The following is a 21,520-nucleotide window of genomic DNA, read 5'->3' as shown; positions in this document are numbered from 1 at the left end:
TACCGTGAGCGCTGGATTCTGAATTAGGGCAGGTACAGATCAGGACTTAAAAGTCAAACACCAAAGAAACCCGGGAATGCCTGTACTATTTTCTCCTCCGTCACCCACTTACGATAATCTACCCTGAGAATTCATGGTAACAGGTCACATTATGCCTCCAAGGAGCCACTAGCAGGTGTCGCTGAACGCCAAAGAACCTCGCGCTGGGGGCACACAGAGCCCCACTCTTTCCTGGTGGACATCTGGCGCAGACAGACGTCTCTTTTCCGAAAATCAGCTGAACATGTCAACACCAGTACTGCTGTTGACAGTATCTCTGTCTTTATTGCTCTGCTTCTTATTTTATACATAATTGTAAATTTTAGGTAGGAAAATAAACAAGGAAACCTAATAGTGGAAATAAGAATGAGAAGGAAGCTAGGGCATGACAAAAGGTGTCTGAACAGTTTCACTCTTTGGAAATAAGATCAGAGGCTCTTAGTTTAACAGAGTAAGCAGAGAATAAGCATGGAAGGACTATAGGTTGCCCAAACTCTACAGTAAGAACAGTGTGTGACCATAGTGAATGAATTCTCAGAGGTAATCCACTAACCCAGAAGGTCCCACCGGCTCCCACATCCCACGTGGTGAACACTACTGTGGGACAAGCGCGTTGGGGGCCATCCTATGTTATTTTTCTGCATATCTGTGGTCATTTCTAGGTACACAGACACATAAAAAAGAACTGATGATTATTACACTCCATGGAGACTAACACAGAATTATTTACCAGTTAACTATGCTACACTGGGACTCTCAGGGCGCAGGGATAAACTAGCAGGCCTTGCTTCTTTCCCTGCGTTTGGAGTGCTTGATACTTAACAGAGAGCCTGCGAATGTTTGCTGAATAAATGAGTGAAGGACTATAGGTCAAACAGGTATAAAGACAAACCAATGAATAAGGCAGGCCACCAATCTTGAGGTCCTCCAGGCACAAGGTGCTACTGGTCCTAAATAAATCAATCCATCCTTACATACCATTCTCATAAATCTGTAGAGGCATGTGGGCGGAAGAACCACAGAGATAGGGAAAGGGGTGAGGGAGGAAGAGAACAGTCTTAAAATCCCGGTTCAGACAGTTTATGTTTTCCTCAAGAACTATAATGGAGGCGCCTGGGTGGCTCAGTTGTTAAGCGTGTGCCTTCGGCTCAGGTCATGATCCCAGGGTCCTGGGATTGAGCCCCACATCAGGCTCCCTGCTCCACAGGAAGCCTGCTTCTCCCTCTCCCACTCCCCCCGCTTGTGTTCCCTTTCTTGCTGCTGTCTCTCTGTCAAACAGATAAAATCTAAAAAAAAAAAAAAAGAAGAAGAAGAAGAAGAAGAAGAAGAACTATAATGGACCGATACATAAAAGATACTTTACAGGGTAGAAAGACCTTCCTCAACCCATACTACCTCTCACAATTAATAGCTATTTCAAGGAGAACCTAAGAAGAATCATAAAATAGACATTACAAATCACAAAGCTTCATATGCTGTTGGAAAACACAGAGCAGGATTTTAAAAAATGACCTTGCCTTAAACCCAGGTTCCTTAGTGAATTTACAGAAAAACAGACATTCCTCACAGACTGCTTCATCAGATAAAGTAAATGAGGCTGTAACTACATGCACTATTGCCTTTTTAAAAAGCCAAACAAAACATTCTGCTTTGTCAGGGTTACGAAAAATAAAACAACTGGTGCTACCATGCTGAGATGTAGAAAAAAGAAATTTTGTTAAGTGGTTTCCGGAATAAATATGAGATATGTATTATTTTGGGGTTGAAAAATTGACAAGCCTTTATCCACAATCATATGTGTAATCCAATTATCCTTAATTAAAGTTGCGCTAGACAAGTTTTGGAGGATTTTTTTTTTTTTTTTCCTCCCTGATAAGGATTAGAAAGTGAGTTTTCTTAAAGCTACAGGAAAATTGACAGATGGGAGCTCTTTGGATGTAGCCACAACCTCCACTCCCAACGTGCCCTTCCCAGTACAACTCCTTTCCATGCACCCTAACTCCAGCACTGGCTAAAACAGAAAAAAACAACAAAAGAAAGACAGACAGACAGATGCAGGAGTCCTTAATCTCTAAATCTGTGTGACTTAAGTCCCAAACAAAAACATCAAACTAGGGAACCCACTCCACTGGACAGACCGAACGCACCTTAAGAGGCACGTGACAAGGATCCTCGCCCACCTCCTTCCGACAGGACATTCTCCTTTTAAAAATCTGGGCCCCACCGCATCACCCCCAGGTTTAGTACGAGTTTGAAGTCTCAAACTTCAGCTCACACTGGCATTCCTTTCAATTAACTCAACAACCGCAGTCTGAATGGAAGGATAAAAAACTGAGCCGGCCACCGCCGACCTCGGGGTCTGCTGGAAAAAGAACTGGTCAGATGAAGGGGTTCAAGTCCCAGGCCTGCCACTGACTAGCCCGTGGTCCTCCGCAAACTGCAATCTAATTAAGTCTCACATTTCTCTTCTGTTTCATTGCAAAAGTAGTAAACTTAATAATGATTACACGGAACGAATGCTATAGGCTAGGCAGTGTGTTAATTACTTTAACAGATGATCTTTCAATTCTCACAACGCTATGATTATCCCCATTGTGCGAGTAAGAGAATAGAGCCTGATGGAGGGCTTGAATAATTCACACAATGTCACACGGCAAATGATGAAATGAGGCGGCCCAGATTAGAACCTAAGCAATCTCAAGCCCTCAAGCCACCTCTCCCCCCCTTCTCAGTCCTGCCTTCCTTCTCTCTCTTTCTCTCTGTCTTTCTTCTCCCTTTCCCCTTACTCAGAACACCATCGCACTTACCGACTCATCATTCCCTGCAGAGGACCCGGCCTGCACACATTTCCCATAGGCGGCAACTCAACACCACTGTTCATGTGTGTTTTCCCACCTGCTGAAGTTGCCTTTGAACCCACCGAGGAGATAAACTTTGAGACACAGTCTACATAAGCACTTTCTGAGAAAGTCCTCCCTAACAACCGCCACGGTCCTGACCTAGCTGTCTCCTCCCAGACTGTGGCACTGACAAGGCTTTAATTGTTAAGGGCTTGTCTCACTCTCCCGTGGGAGTCTCGAGGGCAGACGCCAACACCAAATGGACGCTTCTATCCATCCTCACCACGTAACATATGTTCCACCACATTTGTTGAGTAAATAAATGTCCGGACAGGGGGCTCTTTGGTTTTCTTAATGAACAAGCAGAAAAGACATTCACACATGCAATAAAATAAAAAAACTTTCTAAACTGTAAACACATCTGTAACTATTTATAATTAATGTATCTCCTCGCCATTACAATCCAGGAACTAACTTGAAGAAAGTGTCAGCCATTCCACTCAATTAACCAAAACCTAAGGCTTTCTTAAGCTTCACCCAAATTTGAGTATCTTTTAAATTTTCAGGTTTTTTTACACCTTCCTCAAACCGCATATTTTTGTTTAACTAGAAAAGTAGTAAGCAAGGTGTACTTTTTAGTTAGAGCAATGGTATATCCTCTAACATGCTAGCATTTGAAATGCTTTTTTAAAACCAATCATTTCTTTATATATAGTTACTAGGACAGTTATATATTCATCCCCAAATTTTCATAAAACAGTGAAAACATAGAGGAGAATTTACAAAATTTAAGATTAAATCCCCATCCTAATATAGTCTAAAATTTCTAGCTGGGCCTCTCATTCAAAGGCATTTATTACACCAGCATTTAAATGTTCTACTTAATGATAATTACTTCACAGGTATGAACCAATAGTGCCATCCACTGTTCTTATGAATGATCTTTCCCAAACCCAGTTTTATAAGGCACTAAAAATGAGATGACTTTTAAATCTCATGTCAACAGTATTTAACTGAAAATAAGGTATTTGGGAATTTCACCGAAGATATCGACAAAGCAGCAAATTTCAGGACAACCAGCTTTTGGATAAAAGTAAAAATGTAACAGTTCAAAACTGCCATAAATACTTCAATTTCACACATTTAATTGTTTGAGATAAGTTTCACTTCATTCATAGTCCAAATTACCATATTCTCTTTTTCTACAAAACAATCGTCTAGAGCAAGAGAGAAGTAATTAGAATTACACTCCAGTTCAGCCAGAAAAAATGTTCTGCATTTAAGTAACACTGCTGTCACTAAAATACTAAAATATTTATGAGGTGAATACTGTGAGCAAGACACTATACCAAAAGCTATGGGAGAAACTAAGATTAAATTTTTCTAAGTTTGTCATTCACTTAACAGTGAACAAGTGATGTTGATGATTGATAAGCAGATGAGGGACCGAATGAACTGCAGTCCCAGTAACGTCCTCGCCTGCATAGTACAAAGGATGAAGAGAGGGGCGCCTGGGTGGCTCAGTGGGTTAAGCCTCTGCCTTCGGCTCAGGTCATGATCTCAGGGTCTTGGGTTCGAGCCCCACCATCGGGCTTTCCGCTCAGGGAGCCTGCGCCGCCCCCTACCCCGCCGCCCGCCTCTCTGCCTACTTGTGATCTCTCTGTCAAATAAATAAATTAAATCTTTACAAAAAACAAAAAAGGATGAAGAGAAAAGAGAGGGAGGAGGAGTCTCAGGGAATAGTGGTAGAATGGTAGAGCAACATCAAAATTCAGAGGAAAACACTTATTAAAGTACTCATACTGTGCCAGGCGACACATGTAATAGGTAGCATGTGCCTCTGTCAGCAAAGAGATCAGCTCCAAGAGGGATCTAATTTATCTGAGCCACCCAGCCAGAATACAACAGTGTCTACGACTCCAACCCCAATGCAGACCTCTCTCCAATAAGCCATGGACTCTACTGCCTTCTCCAGGAATCAGCTGATGTCACATTCCAGGCTCATGATCAGGAGATAAGGTTCTTGGCCTCCATAAGTTTATAAAAGAACGAGAACAATAACAGCTCTCTGCTCATCTGAGGGACATGCTAAAAGAGCAGTTACAACCTCTCGATTTAGGTCCCACAAGCCACGTGAGGATTTCCATAGTTTACTTCTGAAAGAATCTAAGATAAAGAACATCGTCCAAAATGTGCAAGTCCTTTGAAGCTACAACTCCAAAGAACAGTGTCTCTTTTCTAGTGACTAATCAGCAAGACTACCTTCCAGAGATTACCTTTGGTCAACAGCAGAGGCTTTGCAAATTAGCATCATAAAAGACAGAAATAAGTTTTCACTTGTGAAATAGTGCCTAGCTACTAAGGACATGGGGCTAACTCCTAGCATAAGAGGTAGTAGAAATAAGATCTAATTAGTGAAATCACTGGCACTCAAGGTAAGCGGATTGGCTAAAATATTCTCCACAACATGGTAAAGGATATTTTTACAATGTTTCTCAAACTATCATAACAGGCCAGGATTTTGATTTCGATTTCCAATCTCTTGTAAATCATTATTTTTATAAAACACAATGAAAATTAATTCTAAGATATTGCAGCAATGGTAAACTATCTTTAAAGTTTCTAAGGTGTTTGCTCTCAATTTCTCCACCAGTCACAGAGCTGCCATCAGTAGTTAATGACCCACCACTGGTCCATGAACCACACTTTGGGTCGCCCTGACTTGGACATTATGGATATTTTTCTGGCTTGGTCCCTACTGGACCATCACTCCAGACATTGGTAGAGGATTCTGACTGAGGCTGACCACACTGTCTCACTGGGCTCTAATGAAGCTTTCATGCAAGGTGTGTTTTAATCACCCAAAAGGAGAGAGAATAAGTACTTCACCAGGCTTGTAAGAACAGCTGGACTGTGCCAGCTTGCTTAGTAAGTTCTTATTACAGATTTTGGACTGGGACTTGCTTTCATTATAGCCTGACAGCTGGGTTATAAGGAAGCAACTAATCCCCATTGGTAGGGACTACTGTCTATCAAAAAACAAAACTAAACAAAATCCTAAGATTTAGTTGTACATAATGAAATTGGCTTGGGTTAATTTGCAGTCATCAGTGCCCGATATACAAAAAGCCAATAGAGACCCATAATTTTTAAATAAGAGAATGACTACATAGTCTGCCAAATCCTTTCTGGGAAATGTTTTATCTTGGGATTCTGCCTCTTAGAGAGAGGTATTATGACCTTCTAACAGCTGTGTCTAAGGATGACACTGAAGCTGAAGGAGCTATTCTCAAGACAGCTTATTCAAAAGAAGGCCATGATTTATATCATCAGGACATTGAAACAATAGTCTAGCATGAATTTTAAAAAAAAAAAATCTTAATCTCTTCACACAATGCTAAGATATAAAAACTCAAATCGTTACTGAATATACGAAAATATGCAGTCATTTTGAAGACATTATAAGATTTTCCAGACCTTGCCCTCACACAATATGAAAAGGATTCACCCTAGTGTGAGTGTGAACCCACATATATTCAACCTTGTAATGCGCTTTCTTTAGAACCTTAATTAAGAGCTTTTTAGCATGCTTCTAATTAAATACCTCTAAAGATGTTTCTTTATACAATGTAATCTTCTGAAAGCTCTAACTTAAGAGTAAGAAAAAAAGATGGAATTTGAGGTTCTATTTTCCGCACACGTACTGGGGATGGCGGTAGTCCTATTGGAGGTTAAAGGCCATGGAAACCGTTTTACCGTGTGGCTGCCATTGCAGCTCATAGAGGGGCAGTGAGGAAGGGCCTGAGTGTCTCACAGCTCTCCAATTCAAGGTCTGCGGGTCTCTGCTGTGCACCCTTAGCTCCTAGAAAGACAGTCATACTGCGATCTAAAAGTATTCCCTAAAATACAGAATAGACAGAGACCCAAACCCTCCCCATCCAGGAGCTGCACTTAAGTCTGTGTTTAGAGCTGCGTGTTTTGGATTAGTTCATTCCATGTAGCTACCTTTGCATATATCGTAATACCTAACACAATACCTGGTAATGTGTAAGCACATAATAATTGTACTTTCAAATGTGATTATGTCTAGTTAATAATGATTTCATGTTGTAATCATTAGAACAAGAAAGGTAACAAAATGTTATTAGTTGTGCTTGTATTTCTCTAAAAACAACTCTACTTGTATAAAATAAATTGTCGTTCTTTCATTCACTCAAATTCAGTTCATTCAAATTCATTCATTCATTCATTCAAATGTTTAGAAAGCACCTATGAATCCAGCACTGGGATAGAGAAAGAAAGTGAAAACACCCAAGTTAGCTTTTTTCCCACAAAGACATGATGCTACAGGTGGAAAAAAGTAACAGATACTTTAAAAAATGATAATAAATTCAAGTACGTAATCTCAAAGAATATTAGATGCCCCGTGAAGATTCCCATATACCATCATTTTATGTCTGACAGATGGCAAGTAACAGGAAAACTGAGATAAATCTTAAAAGAGAAAGTATTAGTAAAATATTACAGGGTCAGACAGTATTTTCTTAGATTTGTTCAGCCCAGGGGAGGGTTATTCCCTTCAAACTAGGGATAATCTGATAGTAGGACCTAAAAAGCGATACAACTTCTATCAGAACGGCAAAGCAACATCCAACTCTGGCTTTGGAGGAGCAAAAAATTGCCAAGAGATTGTCAAAAGTGATGACTTTAATAAGTGACAGAGAAGGCAAAAATGAGGCACAGATCTTCTTTATGGTCCACTTTCCAACTTCTGACTTTTTGTCTCTACAATACCTAGGATCTTCCGTCTCTCCTAGAAAAAAACAAGGCAATCACAAACATGGGCCCCTAATAAAACCTGAGCTTTCCAACCTCAGCACACTTCTTCTGTCTATGCACAAGATGACTCCTCATTATACAGACCACAGTGTTGGATGGATCCTTTTTTTAAATCTACATAAACACCCACATAAACTCTACTTCAGAACTATAACCCCATTCTACCAATTTAATGAGAAAAATGAAACACTTTGGCATAAATCTTCAAATTTTTATCTTTATCTCAGAAACTAGCTTGTTTCCGGCTGGATATTTAATTCGAATCTAGCATGTGATGTCACTTCCAGTTTACAGCAAGTACATGGCGTGGAATAACAACTGAACACCAACACCAGCGGGAGAAGGAGAGGAGAATCCTGGGGAGGGAGCCTACTATTCCCATGAAGAGCTCACGCCATCTGAGTCAGGGCCATCAAAAGATCACAGTATACCAACAAAACGTAAAGGGACAAAACACGCAAACACTATCCTCTATTTCACCTGCTAGCACAAAAGAACACAACCACCTCCTGTACAATCCATTTTTTTAGATCTTTAAGAAAAAGAACTCAGTCCTACCCTCGGGCCCTTTACTCCTCTGCCTAAGGAGGCACAAAAGTGTCCTTGGTCCTTGCCGAGGCTTACCTTTCCATCTGTATACACGATCCTACCGAAGCAGTTCCTGCTGTCAATGTATTTCTGTTCCTCACCCCCTGCCTCTAAACAGGCCCAGGCAGAAACATCTTTCCATTCTCTAGAGTCTGCTTCTCTGCCTTTAAACTCCTCAAAAGAGTAATCTTCCTGGAGCAAAACTTACTAATTTGGAATCTGGTTTTTAATGCGCCCACTCTCCTGAAACGGTTCGGCTTTGTCAACACGATTTCCCCTGAAGGGCCTGAAAGCAAGTGATGGGATGACGCTCCCTATTCCCACACCTTCGTCTCCGGCTACTGGTTCACAGATGACTCCTCCCACTTCCCATGCGCGGGCGGGCACCGAGCACTCGACCTTCAGCGACTCACCCACTCCCACCTCTTCTCTGTGGCCTTGTGCTCCCATCCCCCACCGTTCTTCGGAACTCCCAAATCAATGGTTACAGGTAGTTCCACTGGGGTATGCCAAAGCCCATTTTCTTAACCGTGACACCGTTCTGCCATCCGTACTATTCATTCCTGGAACCACACTCGGGCCCTCGGGCCCTCGGGCCTCCCTGGCGGGCTCGCTGTAATGGTGGCATAAGTGAGCTCCCGGCACCTGTCTTCCAACACCAACCCACGTTACAGGCTGGTACCCGAAACATCTTCCTTCTGCCCGGCTACGATTATTTCTCACCTCTGCTCCAGACGAGAGTGGCTCTCCTTATCCTTTACTATCTGAATTAAATGTGATTTCTCACCCTGGGGCAACTACACTCTTCACACAAAAGATGATTTATCCCCCCTTTCCTTGCGCTGGAAACATCAGACTGCCTGGAGAAAATTGCCTTCTTCACAAACAACTCCCACGGTCCGCTCACACACCTTTGCTCATTCTTTTCTTTACCTACCACTTTCTCATCACACCTGCCCTACTCCCTGGAACTATGCATGCCAAGTAGGAGTTAAAGCTGACATTAAAATGTAGACAGCATCCTGGATTTTCCAGGTAGCTCCAGTGTAATCACTTAAGAGGGGGAGAGGGAGAGAGAGTCGAAGTAGAAATACAATACTGCAGGCTTTGAAGACGGAAGAAGGGGACCATAAGCAAGGAATGTGGGTGGCCTTCAGAGGCTGAAGAAAGGAAGTAAATCGATTCTCCCCAAAAGCCTACAGAACGCAGCCCTACCTATACCATGATGTTAGCACGGCAAGACCTGTGTGAGATTCTGACTTCCGGAATGGTAACATAATAAATCTGTGAAGTTTCAAGACACCCAGCTAGTGGTCATTTGAAACTGACTATACCTCCATCCAAAACCATCACAATTCTACCTGTCCTGCAGGGCCCGATTCAAAAGTCTCTGAAATGCAAAGATCTTTCGGCTCCCACGAGCTCCCTCTCTGACAGCCACATTGGAGAGGCTTCCCTGCTCCTCTGCACCCACAAAAGTATATGACGAACGTAACAGGTAAGTCTCGGTCTTAGCTGCTTACCAGGAACATGACAATGCAAAGTCCCTTAACCTCTCTGCACTTGACTTTCGTCACCTCCTGAAAACCAATCTCAGAGGCTGTTGTGAGGATTCAATACAGGAAAGAATATGCATTTCGAAGACTCATGTCTGGCCCACAGTAGGCACTCAGTTCGCATCAGCAATCACCATTAAACTTTCTTCTCACCTGTTTGTCAGAGTCACGGTCACATCCCTGTCTTATCACCACACCAGACAGACAGGTGCCTCGCCATGCTTCCTCTACAGGGCATCTCTGCCGCACAAGAGACAGTCCAGAAACAGGAGCTGTACTAGGCAACCGGCAGCTAACCTCGAAAAGCTCGCCTCAGAAAACAAGAAGAGCACTGGAAACTGCAGCAATGACTTGAGCAGACCAAAATTTATATACTCGACACAGCGGCTATAAACAGAGATGGGTAACCGAACGCCAGAGAGAGGCTTTAGGAGAAAAGATGAATGTTGTTGAAGAAATAAAAGGCACCCTCATTATAGATACTGTGATCAACTACACAATTCTCTCTGCTCCTCCAGAATCTAGCATGACCTGAAATGTTTAACTTTTTCACTGGTAAAGCATTAATACAGTCCTTATGCTCCTTTAGAAATGTAACAAAGCATAACAACTTTGTAGACTCTAATAGTAACTTCAACAATTTACTAACATACACAATAAAACTTGCTGCAAATGTGAGCCCTTTCCCAAATGGAGAATGGACAAATTTATATGAAATTTAAGATGTCCATTTTTAATTTGAAAGCAATAAAACGTTGTCAAGATTTTAGTGGAAAGGATTATTTTCTCTTGAAAGAAATACTTATGGATATGCCTCTTTCGAAACATCTGAATGTAAGTTTAAAAAAAAAAGAAAAAGCAATGAGCTGCACCAGAGGTAAGAAATAAAATCCAAGCTAAGATGTTAGGAGTGATACCGTGACAAATGCCCACGGGGATGCTCTCACCTGAGAGCAAATGATAAGGCCACAGCTGATTCAGGGAAGGGATTAGTACTCAGGGAGGGTTAGAAACTCAGATCTCATGCAGAGATAGACAGTATGGACTAAATTCTCTTAACATCAAAGGCATATTTGCTAATTTACTTACTAAGGGGCAGTTCTATATGGTAACATGAGAGAGTGATGGCAAATATCCAGTGAGCTTTAAAAGGTTTACAGTGTAGGGGCGACTGGGTGGTTCTTTCAGTTAATGTCCGATGCTTGATTTTGGCTCAGGTCATGATCTCAGGGTCTTGAGATCCAGCCCCGTGCCAGGCTCTACACTCAGCAGGGAGTCTGCTTGAGGACTGTCTCTCTCCCTCTCCTGCTGCCCCAACCCCCACGCTCATGCTCATGGGTGTGCATGCCCTCTCTCTCTAAAAAAATATCTTTAAAAAATTTAAAAACTTAAAAGAGTTTATAGTGTAGCCTCATTTTAAGAAACACTAAATCCAAAAGAAGGGAAACCCAAATAAAATACCTCAAAATGTTTCACGTAATGCCATTTCAAATGACTACCTAAAGCAAATTTCTCAACATTTCTTATGGCAACAAAAAACAGTGATGGCCTTAAAATAAAACATGAATAAATAAATAAAACAAATTATTGACTGCATACTCCACTCTATAGCAGACACTGAACTCAGAGATAATAATATAATGATACCTGAAATACTTCCAGAGCCCATGTAGCCTAAAATTTAAAGTAGAAATTAGGCAGTCTTAGAGGACCATAACCAAGATAAATAGGGAATATGGTAGGTGTGTAGTGGAAGGAGGGATGTATTCAGCCCCAATCACAGAGAAAGGAATAAGCAGTCACCCCAAAAGAGCACAGAGAAGGATTACTAACACGGTGAATGGGGAAAGGCTACGACATGCCAAGGACACCAGAGGGCGTGCACAGGGGACTGCAGTCAAGACAGAAGAGAATCTTGAGTTTGGAAATCTCAAACCGGTCAGTGTGACTGAACACTGGAGGGTGAGGCAGGGAGCAACCACATGAAGACATACGCAGAAACTAGAAAAATAAAGCATCTTTGAAAACCAACAGTTAAAAGCAACACTCCAGAGGTCAACAAGAGGAGCAAAGTCACCTTAAAGAAATCAAACGGATCCATTTGACAGACCCTAAAACATTAACATGCGTAAAGAAATGTATCTTGGCGAAAAGGGGATGATCAATCCTACATGGGGGAAAAAAAAGAGAGAGACATTCACAGAAACACTTGACTTTGCCCTCCTAAAGACACTGTTCAGGAGAAAGCGCGCTCAGCGAGACTTCAAGTATTACTGTCCAACTGGTAAGGCAATCTGTTCTGTGAAGAGAATTTAGCATAAACCCATTAAACTTTCAAATTATAAAAATCAATCATTCATTCATTCAGTAAGTAAATATTGATTAAATCCCTGCTGTGTACGTTCTTCCGTATTCTAAGGATACAGTGGTAGGTGACAGAGTCGACAATTCCTGCCATCTTGGAGCTTATGACGTGCCAGTGAGGAGAGACGATTAAAATACAAAGGACCTCGTATCTACTTCAATAATGAGAAGTGCTACAGAAGAAAAGACGGCAAATATGGACGAGGGGGAATGTGGGGATGTGGCGATTTGAGGTAGGAAATCAGGAGTCAAAAGAGAAACCGCGGTACGACCGAGAGGAGGAGGAGAACGGAGGCAAAGGGAGAAGCAAACAGCCTTATGCCTCTGATTTGGCTCAGGCTCAAAAGCGAGAATATATTAGATGCTCCAGTCAACGTGGTAACGACATTTCTCAGTACTGTACCCTGATGTCATCACTGAGCCTGAGGAGTGCAGGTCTCTGAATCTTCGGCGCTGAAGGCCGGACGTTGGTCACAGACAAATTCACCAGGGCAAACGAAAGTCACCCCAGGCGGCCTTTAAGGAAAAACCAAATGACTTCTTCAGCCTTCCCTGATCTTTGGCAGTAGTGAGAAGGATTAACTAGAAGGTGATAAAACTAGAGAAAAGAGGACCAGTGACGACAGAGCCGGGAGTGTGCGGGGCGGGGGGGGGGGGGGGGGGGGGGGAACGGAGGCACAGCTCAGGGAGAGGAAGAACAAGGCTGGAGAAGCAGAAAGGCAAGTTCACCGGCTCCCCACGGGAACAGCATGAACGATGCGAAGGACAGAGGAAAACAATACTAAAAAGGAAGGAAGGAAGCTGGAATCAGAAAGAAGCAGGACAGGGCTGGGTGCCTCAGCTGGCTGAGTGTCTAACTCTTCGCTTCAGCTCAGGCCATGATCCAGGATCGGGAGTCTGAGCCCCGCGCTGGGCCCGGCACTCGGCGTACAGTCTGCTTGAGAGCCTCTTCTTCTCCCTCTCGCTCTCCTCCCCCGACCCATGCACTCTCTCTCTTAAGTAAAATCTTTAAAAAAAATAAAAAATAACAGGCAGGATAGCTTAAGCCTATGCAAAGCGGTTTGATGAACGGAGCGACTCCCATGATTTAAAGAACAGAAGGCCTTCGCCTCAGCAGACTTTCAGACTACACTAATATTGACGACGAATTCCATTAAGGCAAATAAAACGACGTACAAACGAGCTCACCAAGAGTCAATAGTAAGGTCAGGAACTTCAGACTAAGACATGAAATTAAGAGTGCTTAATAGTCGGTTAACAATGCTTATTTTTAGCCCAAAGCTCATAAGGGCAACATTTTATTTTTTTTTTAAAGATTGTATTTATTTATATGAGAGAGAGAGAGTGCACAAGCAGGGGGAGGGGCAGAGAGAGAGGGAGAAGCAGGCTCCTCGCTGAGCAGGGAGCCCAACACAGGGCTTGATCCCAGGACCCTGAGATCATGACCTGAGCCGAAGGCAGACACTTCACTGACTGAGCCACCCAGGCACTCCAAGGACAACACTTTAAAACATGAATTTCATAGAGTTCGTAATTAAAACATGGTTAGTATCTCGGGCATTATTTACTATAATTCTATTGAAAAAACAAAGATGATGGGTATATTAATCATTCCAACAACAAAACTCTTTTTAAAATTATTTTAACCCAAGGGCATGGCTGGAAAATGAAATCCAAGTTTGTTACCAAGAAGATGTCAGAATAATATTAATCAAAGGCCTAAGACCCTGCTGCAAATCAACGTGTAACTTGTACGCAGGGAACCTCTAAGAGGGAACTATATTCATGTGATTTCGAGCTTTTTGATTTTTTCTTTCCCGTGAAAATGTTCAACTGCTTTATTCTGTCCCATGTCCAGAGGGAAAAGCTGAATTCACAGAGTATACTGAGTATTTTATGGGTAAGTCTGAGAGACACTTACCCGGTATTGATGGAAATGATTTCTATCAGCGGATTCTTCCTGATCTTCGGCAAATCCAATCGTGCCCCCCCGAGGCGCTTTCCATTGTCCTTTTTCTGACCCAGCAGTCTCACAGAGTGACCTCCAATGAACGCAGAAAAATACACGACAGCGTCAGCCACAGAACTTCAACTGACTGTTCTCAACAAATGATTTAATATTTTCACGTAACTTCTGTTATGAAACAAACAACAAAATATACATAAGATGGAACCATTGACCTAAGAAATACCGCCAAAGGGAAAAACAGCTGTGCACGCTTCCTGCAGTCAAAGTTCTTTGCTTAAAGTATTTGCACATTTCTACTGTACATATGACGAAAACAGAATGTCACTCCATAAGGTACGCATGCTCTCCAGCGGGGACCAGGTATGAAATGAAACAGGAAGAGCTTACCTGAGCACCAGGCCTACCAACCAACTCACTGTTGGGGAATTTAAAAAAAAAAAAAAAAAAAAAAAAGTGCAAAAGCAGACTATTTGCTCAAAGCAAACAACACATCAAAGAAATTTTTAAAAGGCTGGGATAAGGTGACACTTCAGGGTCAGATTTTTTAAAGACAAAAATTTTTAGGGGCGCCTGGGTGGCTCAGTGGGTTAAGCCTCTGCTTTGGCTTGGGTCATGATCCCAGGGTCCTGGGATCGAGCCCCGCATCGGGCTCTCTGCTCGGTGGGGAGCCTGCTTCCCCCTCTCTCTCTACCTGCCTCTCTGCCTGCTTATGATCTTTCTCTCTATATCGAATAAAATCTTTAAAAAAAAAATTTTTAGACTTATTTTTTAAAACTATTACAAAAGAAAAACAGACTATTTCTAAAAGCCATGAAAAATTTTATAATTTTGAAATTCTGAATTGCAGTGATAGAAAATACGGGAGAACAGTACTAAGACTTCCCATCCCCTTCAGATTCTCCAATTATTATTTCTTCCATGCTTACTTTGACCTTTGCTCATTATATACGTAGTATTTTTTTATAACTTCACTGAGGTACATCCTATAAGAGTCACTACTTGCAAGTATACAACTTAATGATTTTTTTTTTAAAGACTTATTTATTTAACAGAGAGAGAGAGAGTGCATGGCGCCCAAGCAGGGGGAGCAGCAAAGAGAGAGGAAGAAGCAGGCTCTCCTCTGAGCAGGGAGCCTCACCCAAATCTCAACCCTAGGACCCTCGGATCATAACCTGAGCCAAAGGCAGACGCCTAACCAACTGAGCCACCCAGGTGCCCCCAATTTCATGATTTTAAATTAACACATGCAGTTGTACAATCATCACAACAACCCAGTTTTAGAACATTTCTATCACCCTAAGAATTCACTCAAGCTTATTTACAGTCCACCCTTGCTTCCGTTCCAAAATATATCACATTCTGTTCAACTGCTGACCAGCTGGCAGACATCTGGATTGTTTCCAACTAATACCTATTAGAATAATGCTTGCTTCTACGAATATTCACATACAAGACTTCATGGGGACATAAGTTTTCATTTCTCCTGGATAGACTCCCAGGAATGGAACTGCTGGGTCACGTGGTCAATTTCTGTTTAACTTTATAAGAAACAACTGTTCTCCAAAGTGGTGGTACCATTTTATATCCTACCAGCAACGTATGAGGACTTGAGTTTCCCCACATTGTTAACGAAGTCCTTATAGTTGCAACTTTTTTGACAACAGCCATTCTAGTGAGAAGTAATCCAGTATTGTGGTTGGAATGAACATGCATTTCCATAATGACTAACGATGTTGAGCACCTTTCCACGTGTTTATTAGCCATCTGCACGTCTTGTGTGGTAAAATGTTGGTATTGTTAATTTTTTTTTTAAGATTTTATTTATTCATTTGACAGGCAGAGATCATACGTAGGCAGAGAAGCAGGCAGAGAGAGCAGGAAGCAGGCTCCCTGCTGATCAGAGAACCCAATGCGGAGCTAGATCCCAGGACCCTGGGATCATGACCTGAGCCGAAGGCAGAGGCCTTAACCCACTGGGCCACCCAGGTGCCCCAGTATGGTTAATTTTTATGTGTCAACTTGACTAAGCCACAGGGTACCCAGACATTTAACCAAACATTATCTTGGGTGTTTCTGCAATGGTGTTTCTGGGTAAGGCTGACATTTGAATCAGGAGACTGATTAACACTAGTGGGCCTTATCCAATCAATCCAAGACCTGAATAGAACAAGGAAGCTAAGAGGAAACAACTCCCATCTGACTGCACAGCTGGGACATTGCTCTTTGCCAGCCTTCAGATTCTGACTGGGATACAGGATCTTCTTGGGTCTTGTTATTGGCCAGCTGCAGACTGAAACTTACACGATCGGCTCTACTGATTCTTGGACCTTTGGACTTGGGCTGGACCTATACATCAGCTCTCATGGAGTGTTGGATTGCAGACTATAGTCTTTGGAATTCTCAGTCTCCAAAATATCTCCATAATAGTGTGAGCCAATTCCTTATCATACATTTCTCTTCAACAAACCCACCCACCCACACACCCTACTGGCTGTTTCTCTAGAGAACCCTCACTAATAAAAATGTCTACTCCAGGAGTCGGCCAGTATTTTAACTGGAGTAGTTGCCCTGTTATAGAGTTCTAAGAATCCTTTATTCTGCTTACAAAACCTTCGTCAAGTATGTGATTTGTAAATATTTTCTCACAGACTGAAGCTTACAGTTTCACTTTCATGATAGTATCTGTTCAAAAGTAAATGTTTTTCAATTTAATGAAGTGTACTTTCTCAATTTTTTCTTTTCTAGCTCATGCTTTTGCTACTCTAGCTAAGAACTCCTGGCCTAGCCCAAGGGCACAGATTTATTCTGTATTTTCTTCTCAGTGTCTTACTGTTTTAGGTCTTAGCCTTAGGTCTAGGATCCACTTAGTTAGTTTGTGTATAAGAGTCTAAGATTGTTTTTTGCATATGGATATTCAATCGTCCAAATGCCATTTCTTTTCCCTCCTCCCTCTTTGTGCAATTGTTGTCACACATATTAACAGACAGCTGCATAAACCCCCAAAACACAGGGCCATAATTATTGTTCTATATAACTGTATAGTTTCTGTTGTTGTTGTTGTTGTTTTTTGGCGGGGGGGGGGGGCAGAGGGAGAGAGAGAATCCTAAGCAGGCTTCACTCCAGCACAGAGCCCAACACAGAACTTGATCTCACAACCCTGAGATCATGATCTGAGCTGAAATCAAGAGTCAGACGTTTAACTGACTGAACCACCCAGGCGCCCCACAACTATATAGTTTTAAAAAGAGGAAAAACATATCTTTACAAAGGACTTATTATTTAACCACATATTTAACCATTTCTAAAAATCACTCCCTCCTGAGAATTCAACTTATCATTTGATACTACTTCCTTTCTGCCTGAAGAGCTTTCTTTACTATTTCTTATAAAGGAAATCTACTAGCAACACAGATTCTTTGCTTATTTGAGAGTCTCTATTTTCCTTGATTTGTGAAAGATACTTTTGCTGGATATAGAATTATTAGTTGACAGGTTTTTTTTCGCTGAGCACTGAATACAGCTGATCCTTGAACACTGCAGAGGTGAGCAAGACCAACCCCCATACACTTGAAAATCCACATATAACAAAACTTACCTGCTAATAGCTTACACTGTTTGCCAATAACATACTCAGCTGACTAACAAATATTTTATATGTCATATGTATGACACACTTCTTACAATAGAATAAGCTAAACAAAATGTTAAGAAAAGCACGAGGAAAATACATATACATTACTGGTCTGTAAACAAATCCATAGAGAAGGGGACCACACAGTTCACATGTCGTTCAAGGTTCAACTGTCAAAGGTCACTGCCTTTGACTCTGTTGTATCTGATGAGAAGTCAATTATCGATCTTAATATTGTTCCCCTTGTACATAATGTGTTACTTCTTTCTTATGCTTTCCTGGATCTCTGTGATTTTCCTACCTGCAATTCAGGTAGCTTTTTGGCTCCATAAAGTAATGAGTTTTTTGTTTTTGTTTTTTAACAAAGTTTGGGAAGTTTTCATATAGTACTTTAAAAAAAAAAAAAATGGGGGAGGGGCACTTTTTCTGTATCTCCTTCTGTGGCTCCGTGACACACTAACTGGTCTGCTGGATGCTGCCCCACAGGTCTTTGAGTCCCTGCTGATTTTTCTTGTTATTCAGAGTGGATCATTTCTATTGATCTGTCCTCAAATTTACTGATTTTATTTTCTTCTGCAATCTCAAACCTGCAATTGAGCCCCTTGAATGAACATTTAATTTACTGTACTTTTCAATTTCCCCTTGGTTCTTTTTTATCCTTTCCATCTTTTTTGTGATTCTGTATTCGTCACTGCCATCATTTTCCTTAAAGGCTTTTGACATCATTTTACTTAGTACGTGGGAGTCTTTGCTGACTCCAACATTTTTGGTCAAAGACAATCTATACTGACTGGTTTGTTTTTCTTTCTCCATATAGGTGTACTTGCTTTCTCTGCATGTATCGTAATATCTTGTTTAATTCAGAACACTGTAGATAATATACTGTGGCAAATTTTAATTCAGACCGCCCCCCACCAAGGGCTGTTGTTGGTTTTCTTTACTAGCTTACCTGGACTAAATCTAGGAAATCTGTCTCTCTACAATGAAAGGTTGTCCTTGCCCCTTCTTAGTTCTCCATCCTCACTCCCCTCCACCAAGCATGACATCTTAGGGGTCAACTCTGCATCTGCATAGCTTTTTATTGAGGAAAGAATGGTCACACATTTGTTCAAACACCACAAGCCAATGAGATTTCTATCTGCTGATGGAACTGTGTATGAGCCAGTGAGGTCACTCAGAGTTAGGGCCATTTTTTAGTCCGCCCCATCTTCCCGGGATGTGCATGCAGGCTCCAGTGGGCAGGTGAGCGTGGGTGGCTGGGCCCACTCCAGACTCTGCTGTGCGTATGCACAACCCCCAGTCAACTAACCGTCCGTGGAGACTTAGCAAGCCTCCTATCACCTCCTCACCTTCAGGAAGTTCCTGTTCAAATCCTGGCTAGTCCACCTGTCCACTATTCATGCCAAACAGTCCCCCAGTTTCAAGAAGGTAGAGCCACAGACCCTCCCTGTTACTTGCCATCAAAATCTCCACTTAAACGAACAATTCTTCAAGTCAACTGAGCTGCCTGTTTTTGACTGTCCAGCTTTACTGCTGCTCGGGAGGAGATCTGTTGACCTCCACATTTGATCATGTAATAAGGAAATCAAAGCCAACTTTTTCAAAGCAATTATTTAAAATAACTTCAAAGACATAATTAGTACAATTATATATATATTATATATATATATAATGTGTATATGTATATACATATATACATAATAGACAATTATATACATGTTTTACCACCCTTCATTTCAGAAAGATACATTGCTTCCATGTCTGTCTTACAGATAGCTTTTCATGACCAGAAGTAATAAAACCATCAGTCATAGCGTTTTTGCAGTAATCACTTTAATAAGAAACATTAAGTCCTTTATTCATTCTGAAAATTCTTGCTCTGCTGTAGAAACATAGCTGGAGTCAAGCGGGCATTTGGCACACCAGATTTCACAGATCTTCAAGATAAGTTCAACTCTTCAATCAAAAGTCCAGTTAATGAAGAGGTGAGCAAGACTGGCATGCTAACATAATAGTTCTCTGAGAGATGCCAAAAGTTCAATAATGACTATGCAAAGGCATGCTATCTCCACACTAGCATGAGACAAATTTCATTATATCCTGCTGAGATTTCAGTAATATGCAGCCTGCACTAATAACATTAGATAAATTATTCATCTTCACTATCTACATGCAAATAAAGGAACATATCTCTGCCTGATGATATAATGAGTTATTTTCCAATCCAATGATTCATTAAAGAGCAGGAGAACTAACAATAGTCTGGGTTTTTTTTTTTTTAATTGAAAAATATAGTACACTGAAGACAAAGTAGGAAATAACATAAAAGTCCCTCATTATATCTGGCCAAAGATGAAAAGAAGAAAATTCAACCACAGAACAGTTGTTTTTTTTTTTTTTTAATGGACTAGAGGAATGAAACTTTTATTTGTTATAAACCAACTCATTTAAGAATCCTTGTGCAAATAGACTGCTGTTTCAAATTAATTCCCTAAGTGTAGAGACCACAGACTAAAAACATATACTGCAAATCATTACCTCTCGATGCGCAGTTATCAATAATGAAACCATCTAAAACAAATTGAAATTTGATAGACTAAAAAATAAAAGTGAGGTGATGTGTTTGGGAAGAACAGGAGAGAAAACAAGAATGTTGGAACAAGGAAACATGCTCAGGGAATAAAGATGTGAAAAGTGAAAAAGGAAATTTCTGGAGCAATTTGTGCTGCAAACGAACATGCCATTCTTACGACAGGACCACGAAGCAAGGAGCACAATTACACACTCACACATTGCTTCTTTGTTCGATCCCTTCTGGCCACTGAGGCCTTGCACCATGATGGGGAAGGCATGCAGCTCAGTGAATACTGATTTATTTTGTGACTACTGTGAATTTCATCACCCTTCACGGCTAGATTGAAGAGAGGGGGGGAGGGCGCGGAATCAGGACAACGGAGTCTGAAAGAAAAACAGAGTGAAAATACCCGTTTTGACATCACTTCAATCACACAGAGGAAGAAATTAAAGGAGTAAGTATTAATAGGAACAGATGGGAGGAATGACGCTCAGTGTGAACAGATCAACTGATAATAACAGGAGACCACCAAGGAGATGGAGATAAAGATGTAAAGTGATTAAAACAGAGATAAGCAATTTTAATACAAAGATTTTTTTTTAAAAAGCAGATTGCCTTAATATGCAGAATGGGACACACTCAAACGCAGTATTTCTGAAATCTTTTGTCTTCTCCATTCTAAATGTAAATTGACATTTCATCTCATATAAATAATGGTCAGATGTGTCTCAGTGGGTTTATTAACCATCTTTAATAAACATCTCCCTAAGTCGTTACTCAGCAATGTCACAAAAATTCACCCCTGTTAAAACCAAATTTAATTTTAAGCCTGAGGCTTTCAGCGGTTATTTTTCAATCAGCTACAAAACCTTGATTCTGTGCTGGTTTTTACATTTGATCCAGCCCACAAAGAATGTTACTAAACAATTTTATGAGCTAAAATTCTTATGTATTGCAAAATTTTGAGCCAAGAGCTAATTTTTAAACATAATCCATCATTATATGCATATTTGTAAATTCATAATAAGGGAAAAAAATCTATGTGGGAAAAAAAAACAGGTCTGTTTTGTACAATAATCGCTCTATTAGTTGAATCAATATTCAATGCTGTGTCGAAAG

At 41.1% G+C, this 21,520-nt stretch overlaps 1 protein-coding gene across 3 annotated transcripts in view; it reads right to left on the bottom strand.

Moving 5' to 3' along the window:
• The window catches only part of CDKAL1 (CDK5 regulatory subunit associated protein 1 like 1), a 640,699-nt gene that overhangs the window by 403,519 nt on the left and 215,660 nt on the right, over positions 1-21,520 (bottom strand). For all 3 annotated transcript variants that reach the window (XM_059179446.1, XM_059179445.1, XM_059179447.1), the window contains one exon: positions 14,148-14,268. In XM_059179446.1, the coding sequence (XP_059035429.1) occupies positions 14,148-14,268 (121 nt within the window). The remainder of the gene's footprint in view (positions 1-14,147; positions 14,269-21,520) is intronic.

Source organism: Mustela lutreola, chromosome 6, assembly GCF_030435805.1.
Source record: "Mustela lutreola isolate mMusLut2 chromosome 6, mMusLut2.pri, whole genome shotgun sequence".
NCBI lineage: Eukaryota > Metazoa > Chordata > Mammalia > Carnivora > Mustelidae > Mustela > Mustela lutreola.
The sequence above is the reverse complement of the archived record's forward strand: the minus strand, read 5'-3'. Positions and strand labels throughout refer to the sequence as shown.